At 40.5% G+C, this 15354-nt stretch overlaps 1 protein-coding gene across 1 annotated transcript in view; it reads right to left on the minus strand.

Moving 5' to 3' along the window:
• LVRN (laeverin) overlaps positions 1-15354 on the minus strand; it is a 30178-nt gene that overhangs the window by 5720 nt on the left and 9104 nt on the right. The window contains exons 6-15 of the mRNA XM_026865603.1: positions 14061-14204; positions 13667-13732; positions 13466-13531; positions 12217-12386; positions 10689-10765; positions 7588-7727; positions 6035-6090; positions 4461-4614; positions 3475-3569; positions 2649-2756 (exon numbers count right to left, since the gene is read on the minus strand). Of these exons, the coding sequence (XP_026721404.1) occupies positions 2649-2756; positions 3475-3569; positions 4461-4614; positions 6035-6090; positions 7588-7727; positions 10689-10765; positions 12217-12386; positions 13466-13531; positions 13667-13732; positions 14061-14204 (1076 nt within the window). The remainder of the gene's footprint in view (positions 1-2648; positions 2757-3474; positions 3570-4460; positions 4615-6034; positions 6091-7587; positions 7728-10688; positions 10766-12216; positions 12387-13465; positions 13532-13666; positions 13733-14060; positions 14205-15354) is intronic.

The raw sequence follows: 15354 nt of genomic DNA on the forward strand, positions 1-15354 counted from the left end.
TTAACTTCCCAATGGCATACTGTTAATCTACTTAGTGTTACGTAAGATCAAGTCTGTAAGTAGAAGTATAAAAAACTATCTTGCATTTAGATCAGGAGATAGAAAAAGCCATTCTTCAGGCCCAAAACTGGAAGCAGCAAATTCATATTTAAATATAATTTAAGAAAAATTCCTCTGAGTTTCAGTATACCGTCCTAGAGAAAACTGGGATGATACCAGCAGAAACAGACAGTATTAGCCAGGAGAAAGGCTATATGATAGCAATCTTCAAAGCAAAAGGTAGAGACAAGTAAGTTATAAACTCTGGAAACTAAAAAGGACTAGTGGGAATAAGGGAAAAAGCTGGGTGTTTTGCATGACAGACATCACTTCTTAAGAAGTGGAAATGCAAAATGCAGAGATTTTGATAGTCCTGTTGTGCGTGGGGGATTTCACGGACATAATAACAGAAAGTGTGAGCATATTTCCTATTTACTGCAAAAAATAGTTTGGATTCATTTACCTGGATATGTGTTGGAACATAAGGGATGTGCCACTGAGAATGATGCTTATTGAGACTGAGTGGTTATTTCAAGGTAAAGAATAGTCCTGCGAGGAATACTTTTACGACAAATCTTATTTGAGTTACAGGGTCTAGTAATTTGATTAATAATCATTTCATTACATTGCAGAAAGAGTCCACTGTAGGGTGATAATATAGGCTAAAATACAGATATTTATTTTGCTACTGCAGCTGTTACAACAGTTTCAAGAAAATGTTGGTTACTGAGCATAAAGTTGGGGGTGAAGAGCAAATAGACAAGCTCAGCAAGTTCAGCGTGTATTCGCATATGATGTCCTATATTCACATTCAGAATTCAAGGCAGGCTGTATGGGCAACCTACTATGGGACAATGGTCTACTGGCTGGTGACATCTATGGTGGTCCTGAAGTGGTTTATGTTGTACAGTTCACAGATGAAGTCCATTGTGGTCCAGAGGGACTTCGGAGCTTGAGGTTATATTAGATAAGGATGGGGCTAATTAATCTTGATATTTTTTATAGGAGTGGTTGTGTGGTTTGACATTACTGGCCTGCCAGGATTCTCTCATTTCTGCATCTTGGGGAAGATGAAAGAAGCTGCTGGGGAGAAGGGTGGATTACTTTACATCATTTTCCTGAAGCCAATGCAGAACTGACATAGTGAAAATCCTACTGGGTTCCACCTGTGGCAAAAAAGCTATAGTGTGCTCTTATGAATTTTGCTCTTAGAATGGAGAACATAAGAGCTTCTAAAGGGATTTGTCTGTGAAATATGAGTCAAAAGTTTATTGTGCCCTGTTCCTTTTGTGTCCAGCATATGAAAAGCCTCCTCTAACTGAACAGGAACTGTGGTCTGTCATTTGAAACCTAACAAGTTTTTTTTTTTTTCACTTAATAAAATTTATGGTTGCATTTTTTTATACACTTCTAGCCATGTGAAGTGTGAGGCTGTAAAGTTCCTTTGAACTTATATCAGTGTCTGAAAGGACAGCAAAATTAATCTTCTTCATCTAATTCAAAACCATATCAGTTAAATATATTTAACAGAATTTTCAGCTCTTCAACTCAGATAAGGTATGTAGTATTCCACAAGAAAAAGAAAAATTTCAAATGTTATTACTAGGGAAAGATAAATGACTCTTGAAAACATCCTGAGAATTCAGCATAGCAGTGTCGCTTTTAGGGTGGGCTAGTAATAATATTCTCTCTGGAACACAGCAATATATTTGGGATATATAAATTTTTCAGTTTAACTGCAAAGCACGATGTGATTTTTATGAGGATGACCATTACAAAGCTATTTAAAAAACCACAAATGTAAAAGTACAAGTTCAGTTTATTTAACCAACTACACCAATCAGTAGAGTTAAAAGAAACAACAAAATATTTATTACAACTACAACAAATAAAAATTATAACAAACTTTAAATATTCACTCACCAGTGCCAATACCATTTGACTATTGCATAGAAAAACATCAAAAGAAAGAGGGAGGAAAAGAGAGTAAGAATTTCAATACATCGTTTTCTTTAACAGTGCAATACTTTAATACATAAAGTTTGATCCTGGTGGAGCCCAGACTCCATCCTCACAGACCAGAAACCTGACCACTAGGCTCTAATATCAGCATTAAGAACTGACTGCTGTTCCCAGCACCTATTTACATGAATACAGAACATGCAATGCAATTTGATGGGCTCACAATGGTCTGATGACTCTATCATACAAACATCATATCATTCAGTATTGCTGAGAAGCTTAGAACTGAGTTGGTATACAGGATAACCCCAAGGCTGTACTGCAGCAAAGAGACTGGGATATCAGCCCTAATCTGAGGTTCATCTGCTAGGTGGCTAAAGAGATTTTAGTCTTCATGGCAAAAATCTCCATCCTCCAGCCTGTAAAGTCCATGTAAAAAGCAGTAATAATGAAATCATCATAAAGTTGGGATTTGGGTAAGAGGAGAGTCTTGGGGGGGCACAATTAGGCTTAAATTTTGTCAGTTCTGTCAAGAGTAAGAGCAGTGTACAGGAGCATTTCTCATTCTGCCTCACTTATGAAAGATTACTTTAACTTTTGACCTTACATATTCATGCACACCTCTAAGAGGACATTATAATTCTTACTTGTACTCAGGGTTGTCCATCCATTTAGCATACAGTTCAGACGACAGGTTCAAACAGTCCTGGAGGCCTAGCCAGCATGCTGTTTGGAAAAGTTTTTCCAAATACACTCTTGAAGGGAAGCCAAAATAGCAAGAATAAAAGGTAAGTATTCCACATCTGAAGTACTTGAGTTGTGCTTGACCAGCAGTTTCAGCACATGATGCCATTAACCCAGGAGAACTTCTACTAGAAACAGTTGAGGTTTAATTTAAAGAAAAAACAAAAACAAAACCAAAAAACTACCAGTAATGGGTTTCTGACATCAATATTCATGGATATTAGTGAAGCTACCAACATACTATAATTTTTCTTAGTTTTCTGTGTGGTTTATATCCCTCTTGGTAGATTTAAGAGACTAGTTGCCTCTAGTCCAAGTCATTCTGACATTCAAGACTGTGGCTGCAGTGGCCTTAAAAAATGAAATATTTTAAAGTTCTAGTGATTGATCCATAAATCACATCTGAAATTCACTGCTGTCAGTTTTGACCCAACTAGCAGCAGCCTGTTGAGTCTGTTCTCCAATAAAGAAAAGTTACCACTCAGATCATTAAACTATCATCTTTTACGCCCACTAAATAGACTGAAAATATCCTGATACTGCAGCTTCATTGTAGGTGTCACCATAAGTAACACACATTTACAGGACAGTAAAAGTAACGATTCAGTTAGATTCAAATCAGTTAAGAGAATTTTCCGTGTATCTTGTAGTTAAATTTACAGAGGCAAACTGCACTATATCAGACAGAATCACCTCAGAACAAACTTTTGAGAAAAGCATAATACTTACTGAGCAAAATAGTCATCTTCCAAAGCATCAACATTTTGACGAATAAAACCTGCATAATAATGGTATATTGGCAACATTCTCTTTAAAAGGTATTTCTTTAAAAAGAAAGGAAAGAAAAATTACTTTAGATGCAAGGTTTTATTTTACTGTATTTTTCTTTACTTACTCAGATTTACCCTAAATATTTACCACTATTAATTTCTTGGCAACACAGCCCATTAAATTAAAGTACACAAATTGGGTCTGAAATTCAATATACCTGTACATCCATTCAAACTGGGAAGTTACCATTTCATACCACCAGGACCTTTGAAATCATTATGAAAGAAAACAAATGCTCATTCTCAGAGAAAATGACAGAAAAGAATGTCTCAATAGAAAATATTTTGTTCTTCTTGTGTAAACATACCTTTACTTTTAGAGATTAAGAGAACTACTATTGTGGGATTGTACTTTAAACAAAAGTGAAATCTTCTTCAAATAGAAGTCAAGGAAATAAGACAGTATCATCTCAGATAGCTCAAATATGGGAGGAGATCACCTCCTTTAGTATCCAAACCCAGTTTCTTCTTTCTCTCCATGAAAATGAACTGGAAGGCAGTACAAACCACAGAGTACATACATACTACATGCCCTTCATACATAGCAGTGTTACTCCCATTACTATTTCCTACTAACTGATAGCTGTATTTTCCAGATCCTCAGTTTTCCAAAAACCTAGGATCAACTTTAATATAAAGAATGTGAATATATTTCTGCTTTACAGTAAGAATTGCTCAAGAATCAATTATATTTATCACTGACTAATATATACAAATAAGCGTCTCCTATTTAAAAGGAAGTTGACAAAATCATGCAAAGGGAATGACAAGAACTATGACCCATCATAGTTATCACTACATTCTTGAGAATGTAAAAAGCATTCATTTTAGCCTGATTTATTTAAATGGTCTAGTATCTTTACCAACTAACAAAAAAGGGGATACCTTTAAAAGAGGATATACTTCATAGCTCTTCAGAGTACTTTCTAAATCCTCAGGTACTAGGTTTAGCAATACCACATTCCATATGAAGAGTTCATCGTCTCTGGCAAGGTACCTTGTCAGTTCAAGAGCTGTTTCAATCTGAATGTATCCAAACCTATTTGAAAATAAAAAACCTCATACTTGAGCATACCTATTCACATTAATTACCTGCCACAAATATCTATTTATGAAATTGACAATAATACATCAGGATAATGCACGAAGAGTGACCTAGAAAAGATGTCACAATAATAAAAAAAAAGAAAATTAATAAAAATATGGTACAAATTAATAGATGGTCAAATATATTAAATAATATAATGAATGCATTATTTCTATCAGATATCATATATAATTATTTAAATGCTAATTATTCTAATAATATATAATAAATCTCTTAAAAATATATTTATATTTAATGTAACGAAGTATATATTTTTAAATGGTGTTTTTTAAGACTTGAACTCTCAAAACATTTATTACATAGCACAGTGCCACTACCAAAGTAGCAGCACAATCATGGCAGTATGCAGACTGTATTCTGCTCGTGTAGCAGGATACAGTATAGGCACATTTACAGATGCACCAGTCTCACTAGAACAAAATGAAGGAAAAGAGCACTGTTTTGAGTTATATTTGATTTTTATTGCTAAACAACATATTTTCATTATAAGTTCTTTTGTGGAATGTACACTACTGTAAAAACAATTTAATTCAAGGCATGGTATTTGTGGAATGAACAACTTCAGCCTGGCACTTCTGTGCCTCAGTGTGGAATTAGCACCAATTAATTTTTTCCCCGATAGAATTCCAATTCAAGACCCTCTCCTCCAGAACAGAAACAACACTTCTAGTGTCCTTACACAGGAGCAAAGTTCTATACTTCAATTACATTCCTTATTAATTTTGAGCTCTCTTATGAGGCTTTTGTAAGAGAGGAGGAATTGGAATTCTTCTTTCCTCCTCTCAGAGCTACCTCCACAGGGTCTGAGGGTGGGCAGTATGCTTTGGCCACCTCCTCCTTGATCACCCACATCATAGGTGTCTGATGCTTTTGCAATCTCTGGTATGTTTGAAGCATAGACATATTTATCGCTTCTTCAGATCCCTACAGTACTGCTGACTATAACAGCACCACAGACATGAGCAACCGAGTCATCCATCAGCAAGGGAAATGAAAGAGGTCTTAAAAGCAATGCAGGACAGCCCAGAATAAATAAAGGAAAGTTCAGAGTGTTCAATTCACAATCTTTTTCCTGTTACAACAAATACAGATTAGCCCCTAAAAAACTAATGACAGTGTCATATTTAAAATATTTCTTAAAAGAGTTGGAACAAAAATTAAAATGAAATTTTGAAAGAAATCACTCAGCATGGCCGAAGAATGGATTAAATACTCAACTCCCCCACTGTTTTGTCAAAACAGTTGCTCTGATGAGGTACATATGGGTAGGAATGAATGAAGCAGAAGTAACAATGTTGAATGCAATCATGTAGTTTAATAATTTTCTATGACATATTTGAAACATACTTACTGTGTCAATGCAAAAACATCATCTATCAGCTGGAACCTGCTGACAGCGGGAATAGCCTGCAGAAAACATTCATGCGGCATTAATAGATCTAAACACATCATTAGGAGTTTAAAAAAGCTTTACTATGCCTCAGAAGGATGAGACAAGTGCGTAACAGTTTTCCTAAGGCAAAATTTTCTACAAAACATCATAAAATGGATCCTGCATTTTAAACTGAAATTATGTATGTGCTTTTAGGGACATTTATATACATAAATATACAGTGACATAATATATTTTTATATTTATACACGTACATAAAGCATGCAAATTCAAGACCCCTCTGACTTGCACTCTGTAATGAAAATTAAAATATGGAAACACTAAATTTCCTAAAAATATCCTGGTTATATAATTTTCATTCATCTTTTTTTTTTTCCTTTTGAGGCTTCAGTTCAGAATACATAAACAAATTTGTCAAGAGTAGAGTGTCTGGTACTATAATGAATTAAATGATCGAGGTAGAGCCATGGGTGAACCCCTGCCTACAGCTCATGTTCTTGCAAGTACTGCTGGTCCTTCCTCGTCTCCTTCCACGTCCTTTCACCTCAACTGCTGCTCAAGCGAACCTTCCCACTGATTGGTGACGGAAAACGGCAAGTGAGCACACACCTAATTTCCTGCTTAGATTTGCTGTGAAAGAAAAAAGCCTAGAAAAAAAGCCAGTGTTTGTTAGAAAGGTTGAACCACACTGCATGCTCTGATCAGGCTCACGTCCAGACCTTCTGGAGAAATCGTCTGACTGCGCTGATTAATATTATGCTGAAAGTTTAATTCTATCACCTGTGTTTCCAAATCTAATGAGCTGACATTACTACCAGAGCCTCTGGCTTACTCCAGGGTTAAGCAACATTAAATAACTATGCAACACCCCTACACAGCCACATGTATAGGCCGTTCTGTATTGCTTTCATCTTCAGACCAAGCTGTGGCAAGTCAGAGGTGGGATGAAATCCACTCAGAGTTACAAGGTCTACAGAGGACTGAAAGAGCCAAAGAAGAACCGACTGGAACTTTTCTTCTAAGAAAATCTCCACCAAAAGAGAACCCCAAGCCAAACAAAAAATCCAATTGTGATTTTTTTAAAATTTCAAATGTCACTGGCAGAAATATTGTGGCTTGATGATACATGTAAATAAAAAGCTTTCTCCCAGCTTTCCTTCTCTATGGTTACCTAACAGCAGATAGAGCTTAGTCACACATCCATACCTATAACCCTTCAAGTCAAATTTAAGAGATTGGAAGAACCACAAGCTGTTAAGACAGCTTTGAAGACAGAATGCCAACTCAGGTAAAGCTATTTTTCATGCTAACGTGAAACTATTTGGCGCCATTCCTCTTCCATCACCAAGGCTACCATGACTTCAATGGTGCAATGGTGAATCGTTTCTTCCTATGTGGCTGAGTTTCTCATTAGTCCAGGTTTTCATCAATGTGATTACTGGTAAGAAGTGCAGAAGGAAATACATGGGAAGAATCTGTTTATAAGTTTGAGAAAACAAATGTGATCTTACCTTTGGATCATTTTCAAGTAAGCGTGCTAATCTTTTTAAGTTTAATTGATCATAGTTCACTCTGTAGTAGCCACTTAAATTTACATTTAGCAGAATCCAGTCATATTCTGACTCCAATACTTGCATTTCAGGAAACACTTCTGTAAAGTGACACTAAAATGTATCATTTAATTTTCTCAGCACTGCTAAATTCTCCTGCATTTATAACACTGGACTCAGTAGTCCTTTAAGTCACAAGTCTGAGGTTGGACGCAAAGAGAATCCCCCAGAAGCTCAGTGCATTTGTGATCTCTGCTCTGCACAACAGAAGAACTTCAACAAGCAACCCCTTAGGTACAAAGAACCTTGAGATAGCAAAGGGGAGGCTGAGGACCCACTTTGCTCTGACCCTTTAGCTCACAGGCAGCTGGGAGAATTCAGAAAGGTTATACAAGAATAAACAGTCTGGATGAGGAGCAGTATCCTCACATGCATGCTATAAGGTATGCACCCCCAGCAAGCCTGCTGCTCCCAGTGCTGCTCCAAAAAACACCACTCAGTACCTTATAGAAGAACTGACCACCTACCAGTATTCACATAAATGGAGATCAAGGAAAGCAAAACAACTAAGTTTATCAAGAGACAAGTAATAGAAAAATTTTATTTTACATAAAATAGTCCTGTAGCATTTTTGAGTTACATCACTCACTAAAGGCCTCCTTCTGCAGTCCCATTTCATCTCACTACTATCCATTTTATGTGCGCTTGTCTGATTACTTGCTCCTGATAGCCTACAGTATATCTGAAGGAGCCAGTGCAGCCCTGGAAGGCTCTAAGCTGCCTCATCAGAAGAGGAGTCAAAAGCAGCTTTAACTGGCAACAATCATCCTGATTTAAGAAGGCAAACTCTCTTAAGACAATCAATATTGGTGAGTAGTCTAGACCCAGCACTGCTTCACTCTGAACAGAAGACTAAGACTTCAATGTGTTGTGACAAAGCAAGTACTATAGGATTCATCCTCAGTCTCTTCACAAGTTGAATGAGATGGAAAAGTGGCCTATGACAGATAGCGGCTCAATTTAAAAATAGTGTGGGTGGCTAGAATATGGCACTAGTAGTACTTCCCCTATAATGGCATATTGGTTCAATGCTCTGTTAATCATCAGGAGTACTTTTAGATGCAGCTAAAATATCAAAATGCTCCTCTACACCCCAGGCTGAGCTAAACATGTTCTACCATAACCGCACCATCTTCCTACTGTATCTTTTTTTGCTGTGCAGATGTCTCACTCAGGGACAGTGACCAACACTATTCCATCTGCAGAAGCTAAGTACGTACACATTGCCTGAGGAGCTATAAACCAACGGGATGGGCTTTTCACACTGTACAGCACAGCACTGAATGAACATGCCTGGCTGCCGATAGGAGCCAAGCTTGGAACTTGGAAGATTAAACTTAACCTATTTAGAAGTAAGATAAATTAGCTCCTGCAGAGCTCTTTGCAGGAAAAATACACACATGCAAAATCAGTTTTGAGATGTTTCCTCTTCATGTATTGTCATGTCACTTCAGTAACTATTCCAAAGTTCAAGTTAAAAGTGTACTTTGTACCAAATCCCTCATTCTCATTTACCAAAACCATTCTGATAAATACTTCTGAGTGACAACATAACAGTTCTCTTCCACAAGCCATTTTTCAGTATCATAGGAAAAAAATGGTAACTGAATTTGAAATTACCTTTATAATTTCTACCTTTGTAAGAGGTAGAAATTTTAAAGGTTATTTTATCTATGTATCAAAAAGTCAAAAAGAAAATTAATTTTTTTTCATCTTAAAACATGAATGCAAGTTCCTTCACAGAATAGTGTCTGGTAAGTTTGATACATGGCTTTCAAATACAAGTGGAATGTGTTTTAAAGATTGAATTTCTACTTTATCATAGTCCCTTCAGCCAGATGCAACATAATGGTTTTTTTAGTAACTTCTGTAGCTCTTAAGTCACAAGATGGGTGAGGAAACAGAATTGGCATCACTTCAATAATACAAGCTTAGCACATGACTAGTCCTTCCAAGCAAGTGCTGCCTAACAATGCTTTTCTGCAATTTTCTGATTTTTCACCATAGCAATCACTGGTTTATCTAACTGTAAAGCATTCAAATGAATAAACTTCTAATGTTTGCTTATTTACCTGTCTATATACGGTGAAATGATCACTGAAGCTATCTTGATCCCTCTGCCTGAAAGAGGGAAAGTAGTTTTTAACTACTGCAAACAGAGGGTGGAGAGCTGCAATATGCACATAGCATACTGTAGTTTTGCTCTTAAGCTTTCTGCAAACACATCAGTCTCTGCATCTCCTTGTAACTGATTCGAAACCTGATGGGAGTTCAGGGCTGACTTTCCAAAGAAAAATGACTACCCCATTCTAATGACTACATTTCTTCTTTCTCAAAAAGAATATAGCTTTTTCTTATAAAGCACTGAAATGAGAAATAACTTATTTTTTTATGATTGGGACATGCCCATAAACTCACTTTTCTATTATAAGTCTTTAAAATTTTAAAAAACCCTATTCTTTTGATAAAAGTATTTTTGCATTTAATTTCCATAAAAAAATGAAATTAAACCGTGTTGAAAATATTTATTTTCTGTTTTATAGATATCCTTGTATGACAATGTTGGGTCACATCATGCATCTGGTTTTAATTTTTTCAGTCTTGTATCTGCTACTTGAGCTAATCATTTCACAGCTGAGATCCTACCTATACTCAAAAGCTGTTATTAACATCAATGGGATCTGCTGGGGTATACAAAAGCATGAGGAGCTATGAGTTTGGATTCATGTACAAAATGACAAAAATGAAAATTATTGTGGAAATCTCTACACATAATATGCATTCTACCATATTATTAAAAACATACACTATAGTTTGATGCAACACAGGAAAAAAAAATTAACCTATTTAAAAATCTATTGCTCTCAACATAAAATCAGCATAACAGACAAACAGACATTTCTGTCGAAGTTTTATTTCCCTATTCAACTCAAATACATCCTCTATAGAAGTTAGGTGTGTTTTTATCAGCTTGGTTTTAGTATGTGTGAACAAATACTTACTGCTGCTTTTATCTAGCCACATTAAGGGTTGTGATGATCCATTTCTCATCCAAGAAATAGGAATAATCCATGTATTACTTAAGAAAAAAAACAGAGATAATATAATCAATTCTTATGCTTAAAAAAACCCCTCTCAGCTGATGCTAAACTAGATTGGCAATAAGTTCCTTCTTATAGGAATCCCCATCTACCCTCTGATTTCTGACGCACAAAACCTCGCCAGATGGTGATACTTGTGCTGGATCAGCACTTTGGTTCATCAAAGCTAAGGGAGGTTTATCATGGCTTTAAATAGGCACTCATGTTGAGAATATTATTTAAGGCTAGGTATTTGAAAAATGCTGTATCTCTGTGCTGTGGCTTTCCTTTTTCAGGCAATAATTATATTCTCCTCATTTACTACAGTATTTTTGGGGAAAGTAAAGCTCCTTTTCAGAAGGGTATCTACTAAAAAATGCCCCAGGCAAGCAATGCAGCTACAATTCTGACAACTGTAATTTCCTTTCTGAGGGGATGTAAAGCTCCTGTCAAAAACAGATGAAAGCTTCAAAATCCTGAAAAGTTCTGTAATACATGTCCTGGATTTTCTTACTTTCACATAATATTGCCCCTTTCTAAGTACAGTAAAGGAACATTCGTAACACGGAACACCTTATCTAGGTTAGCCAAAAACGTTCAATGACCTAACACTCTGCTATTCCTGGAGCTTGGGAACAAAGGAAACTCTGTGATGCTCATTAGAATTGCTTTTTGGCTGTTTGTATGACCAGCAATAGCAGCCAGGGAAAAACTGCTTTGGGTTTTACTCTCCTTTATACTTTTTCCCTGTGTGAGAACTCATCTCATGGGCCCTGTCCATGCACCCTGGTGCTTATGACAACCACTGAATTTCAAGAAAGTTCAAACCCTAGTCATGAGTTACCAAAGTGGGTGACCAAAGGCAGCTCCTTCTAACACCATTTTTAGGTATCTAAAGAAACAGCACAGCTTTCAAGAGCTCCAGGCACTCAACAATGGTCACTGCAGGAACTTTAGAGCTGCATGTCAGGTACTCAGCATTTCCTGAGAAAGGGATCATTTATGTAAATATGTTATTAATTTATGTAATTATGTTATACATTAAATGAAACCCCTTTATACTTGCCAAGCAGAAGAGACTGGGAATACATGCACTGGAAAGAAGCTACAGCATGGTTCGCTGAAGTCCCCAGTCCATACAACTAAGGGATGAGGAAAGAAGGAAATACTAGACAAAACACCTGCCCTGCAACCTATTCATGGCCTGTCCTTACAGAGCCATTATGTGGCTGGAAAAGTCACTGCTCCAGAGGAAAGTAATCTTCTGGCAGAACAAGAGGCTTGAAGAACTATTGCAGACTCCAGTCTCAAACAGGTTTTACTTGACAGCTCATGACAAGAAAAAACATAACATTAAAAATCAGATGGCCAAAACATAATGTTCTTAACTGAAAAGTTTCCTGCAAAAAATAGTATATAAACTTACAATAAAAACACAAGCCAAACATACTTGTAAGAATCAGTACTGTTTTCATTTTTTTTATCAAGAAATTGTTCTTGACTGATTGTGCCAGTGGTTAGATTTAATGTTAAAACTGGAAATCCATTTTGGCATGTCCAAGAATCCATTATTTGTTTTACAGATGCTGGCAAATGAACTTCATCCTGTGCATCTATGACCTGCAAGAGAATCAAGAATTAAAAATATATACAATAAGTAGGTACTTACTTATATTGCTTCAGCAACACTCATGGGTTGTTCTAACATATTAGAGAAAATAGAACTGTATAGAGACCATGTAACTGCTTAGCACTTTGCTGGTTTGTGATTTATGCAATAAAACCAGCACTAGCTGGTCCAAAGGACATTACCGACATTATAATAAAGGCAGCGTAAGTCTTTTCCAGAATTATAAAATACTGAGATGATATTTCTCATTCTTATAATCTGACTGCTAACGTTTCTCTTTTAAAATACTTACACCCCTGCATAATAGCTAACAGATTCAATTTGTTAATTTAATTTAAACAAATCTATTGGAACACAAAGATTTTTAAGTGACTATCTAATGAACAAACTGAATAGTAAAGACAAACTGAAAAAGATACTAAGCTAGAGTCACAACTAGTGTGAACTGGTACAGTCTCTGTTGGCTTAAAAGATGTGACACACTTGCATATCTGAAATTGTGGCACTCTCATTCTTGACCTAAGTCTGAGTCTACAACACAATTGAAGCCTTCTTTAGAGGAACAGGAAAGTGGAATTTTAAAAAATAAACCTATTATTAGCACCTGTTTTCTTATTCACATTTCTGCCAAAACCAGCAAAGGGTGAAATGCTGAGCTACTGCTTGGGGTATAGACTTTATTGGTTATGTGACATACCAGCATCTTTGATCACCAAGCCCAAAGCATCATGCACTGTGATCTGGGAAAACTTAAGATCCAGAAGAACAGGCTAGCAATTTCATGTAGGCTTAGACATTTCCATGAAACCCAAAACTCCACCTGGCCCTGATTTCCCATCTCATCTCTCTACTCATTGTACTTAGCTCCACTAATCTCAGGTGCAATAAAGAAGGCAAATAAACACTTCTGAAGACATTAGCTGAAAGAGCCAGCAAAGCAAATTTTATGCAAGAGAAAGACTGCAGTAGGGATTGTCAAATTCCAGTGCAGTCTTCTACAAGCACTATATGCCCTAAATTTTGACTGTGCCAAACACCACAGCAAGAATACTAGAAATAAAATGAGTACCATCTGTATGTGGGTCCAGAGATCATCCTGGTTAGCATTTGAGAATGAAAATTCTTTCAGATATGACTGTATGGAAACAAACAGAAGCATTAGAATTCATGAGGGTTCCATGAAAAACATCAGCAAGACAAACAGAAATTTGTACAACTGTCATTTTCAAGCTTATAAATCAAGATGAAGGCATTAGTTTTTCAAACTTACAGTAAGTGATCTGATAAACAGCTTCTCAGTCAGGAAACCAGAAAGCATCCAAGTAACAGAAGCCCCCTGGAGTACAAAAAAAAAAAAATAAAAATCCATGAGAAAACATAGATTATTATTGCAATATTATCACAATATTTTTTCCAGCTAAATTCCAGATAAGTTAGTCAGGCTATTCCTACACTTCATATTTCACAGAGGTTAAAAATGTTTTCACCATTTCCATGATAGCCAAATAGATATGCAACATCCAACAAACTTGTGTGTGCACAGAAACAGATTCTGAATGACAAAACAACCTAAAAAAAGCATCATAATTCAACAGTTTCTCAAATCTAATTTGTACCATTAGTTTAGAATACACAAGAAACAGGAAGAATTTTGTATTTTTAACCTTGTTGTATGTGATGCTGTCAAACAGAGACAGTAAAGAAAATGAGCCTTTGATCTTGTCTTCACTTTCTGACAGTGATCGAACTCCTATTTCATTGTCCTCCCTTAAGACAGGTTGTACAACATGATCATAAAAGATTTTATCCTGCAAGACAAATATAAGTGATCTGAACAGGAAATACTTATTCTCAGAAGAGAATGCAGATTATGGGTTTAGGACTAATAGAAATAGTTTGTCAATAAACAAGGAACGATCCTTCCCCCCCCCCCCCCCCCCCCCCCCCCCCCCCCCCCCCCCCCCCCCCCCCCCCCCCCCCCCCCCCCCCCCCCCCCCCCCCCCCCCCCCCCCCCCCCCCCCCCCCCCCCCCCCCCCCCCCCCCCCCCCCCCCCCCCCCCCCCCCCCCCCCCCCCCCCCCCCCCCCCCCCCCCCCCCCCCCCCCCCCCCCCCCCCCCCCCCCCCCCCCCCCCCCCCCCCCCCCCCCCCCCCCCCCCCCCCCCCCCCCCCCCCCCCCCCCCCCCCCCCCCCCCCCCCCCCCCCCCCCCCCCCCCCCCCCCCCCCCCCCCCCCCCCCCCCCCCCCCCCCCCCCCCCCCCCCCCCCCCCCCCCCCCCCCCCCCCCCCCCCCCCCCCCCCCCCCCCCCCCCCCCCCCCCCCCCCCCCCCCCCCCCCCCCCCCCCCCCCCCCCCCCCCCCCCCCCCCCCCCCCCCCCCCCCCCCCCCCCCCCCCCCCCCCCCCCCCCCCCCCCCCCCCCCCCCCCCCCCCCCCCCCCCCCCCCCCCCCCCCCCCCCCCCCCCCCCCCCCCCCCCCCCCCCCCCCCCCCCCCCCCCCCCCCCCCCCCCCCCCCCCCCCCCCCCCCCCCCCCCCCCCCCCCCCCCCCCCCCCCCCCCCCCCCCCCCCCCCCCCCCCCCCCCCCCCCCCCCCCCCCCCCCCCCCCCCCCCCCCCCCCCCCCCCCCCCCCCCCCCCCCCCCCCCCCCCCCCCCCCCCCCCCCCCCCCCCCCCCCCCCCCCCCCCCCCCCCCCCCCCCCCCCCCCCCCCCCCCCCCCCCCCCCCCCCCCCCCCCCCCCCCCCCCCCCCCCCCCCCCCCCCCCCCCCCCCCCCCCCCCCCCCCCCCCCCCCCCCCCCCCCCCCCCCCCCCCCCCCCCCCCCCCCCCCCCCCCCCCCCCCCCCCCCCCCCCCCCCCCCCCCCCCCCCCCCCCCCCCCCCCCCCCCCCCCCCCCCCCCCCCCCCCCCCCCCCCCCCCCCCCCCCCCCCCCCCCCCCCCCCCCCCCCCCCCCCCCCCCCCCCCCCCCCCCCCC

The sequence above is a fragment of the Athene cunicularia genome (genome assembly GCF_003259725.1).
Source record: "Athene cunicularia isolate RWA chromosome Z unlocalized genomic scaffold, athCun1 chrZ_part1, whole genome shotgun sequence".
NCBI lineage: Eukaryota > Metazoa > Chordata > Aves > Strigiformes > Strigidae > Athene > Athene cunicularia.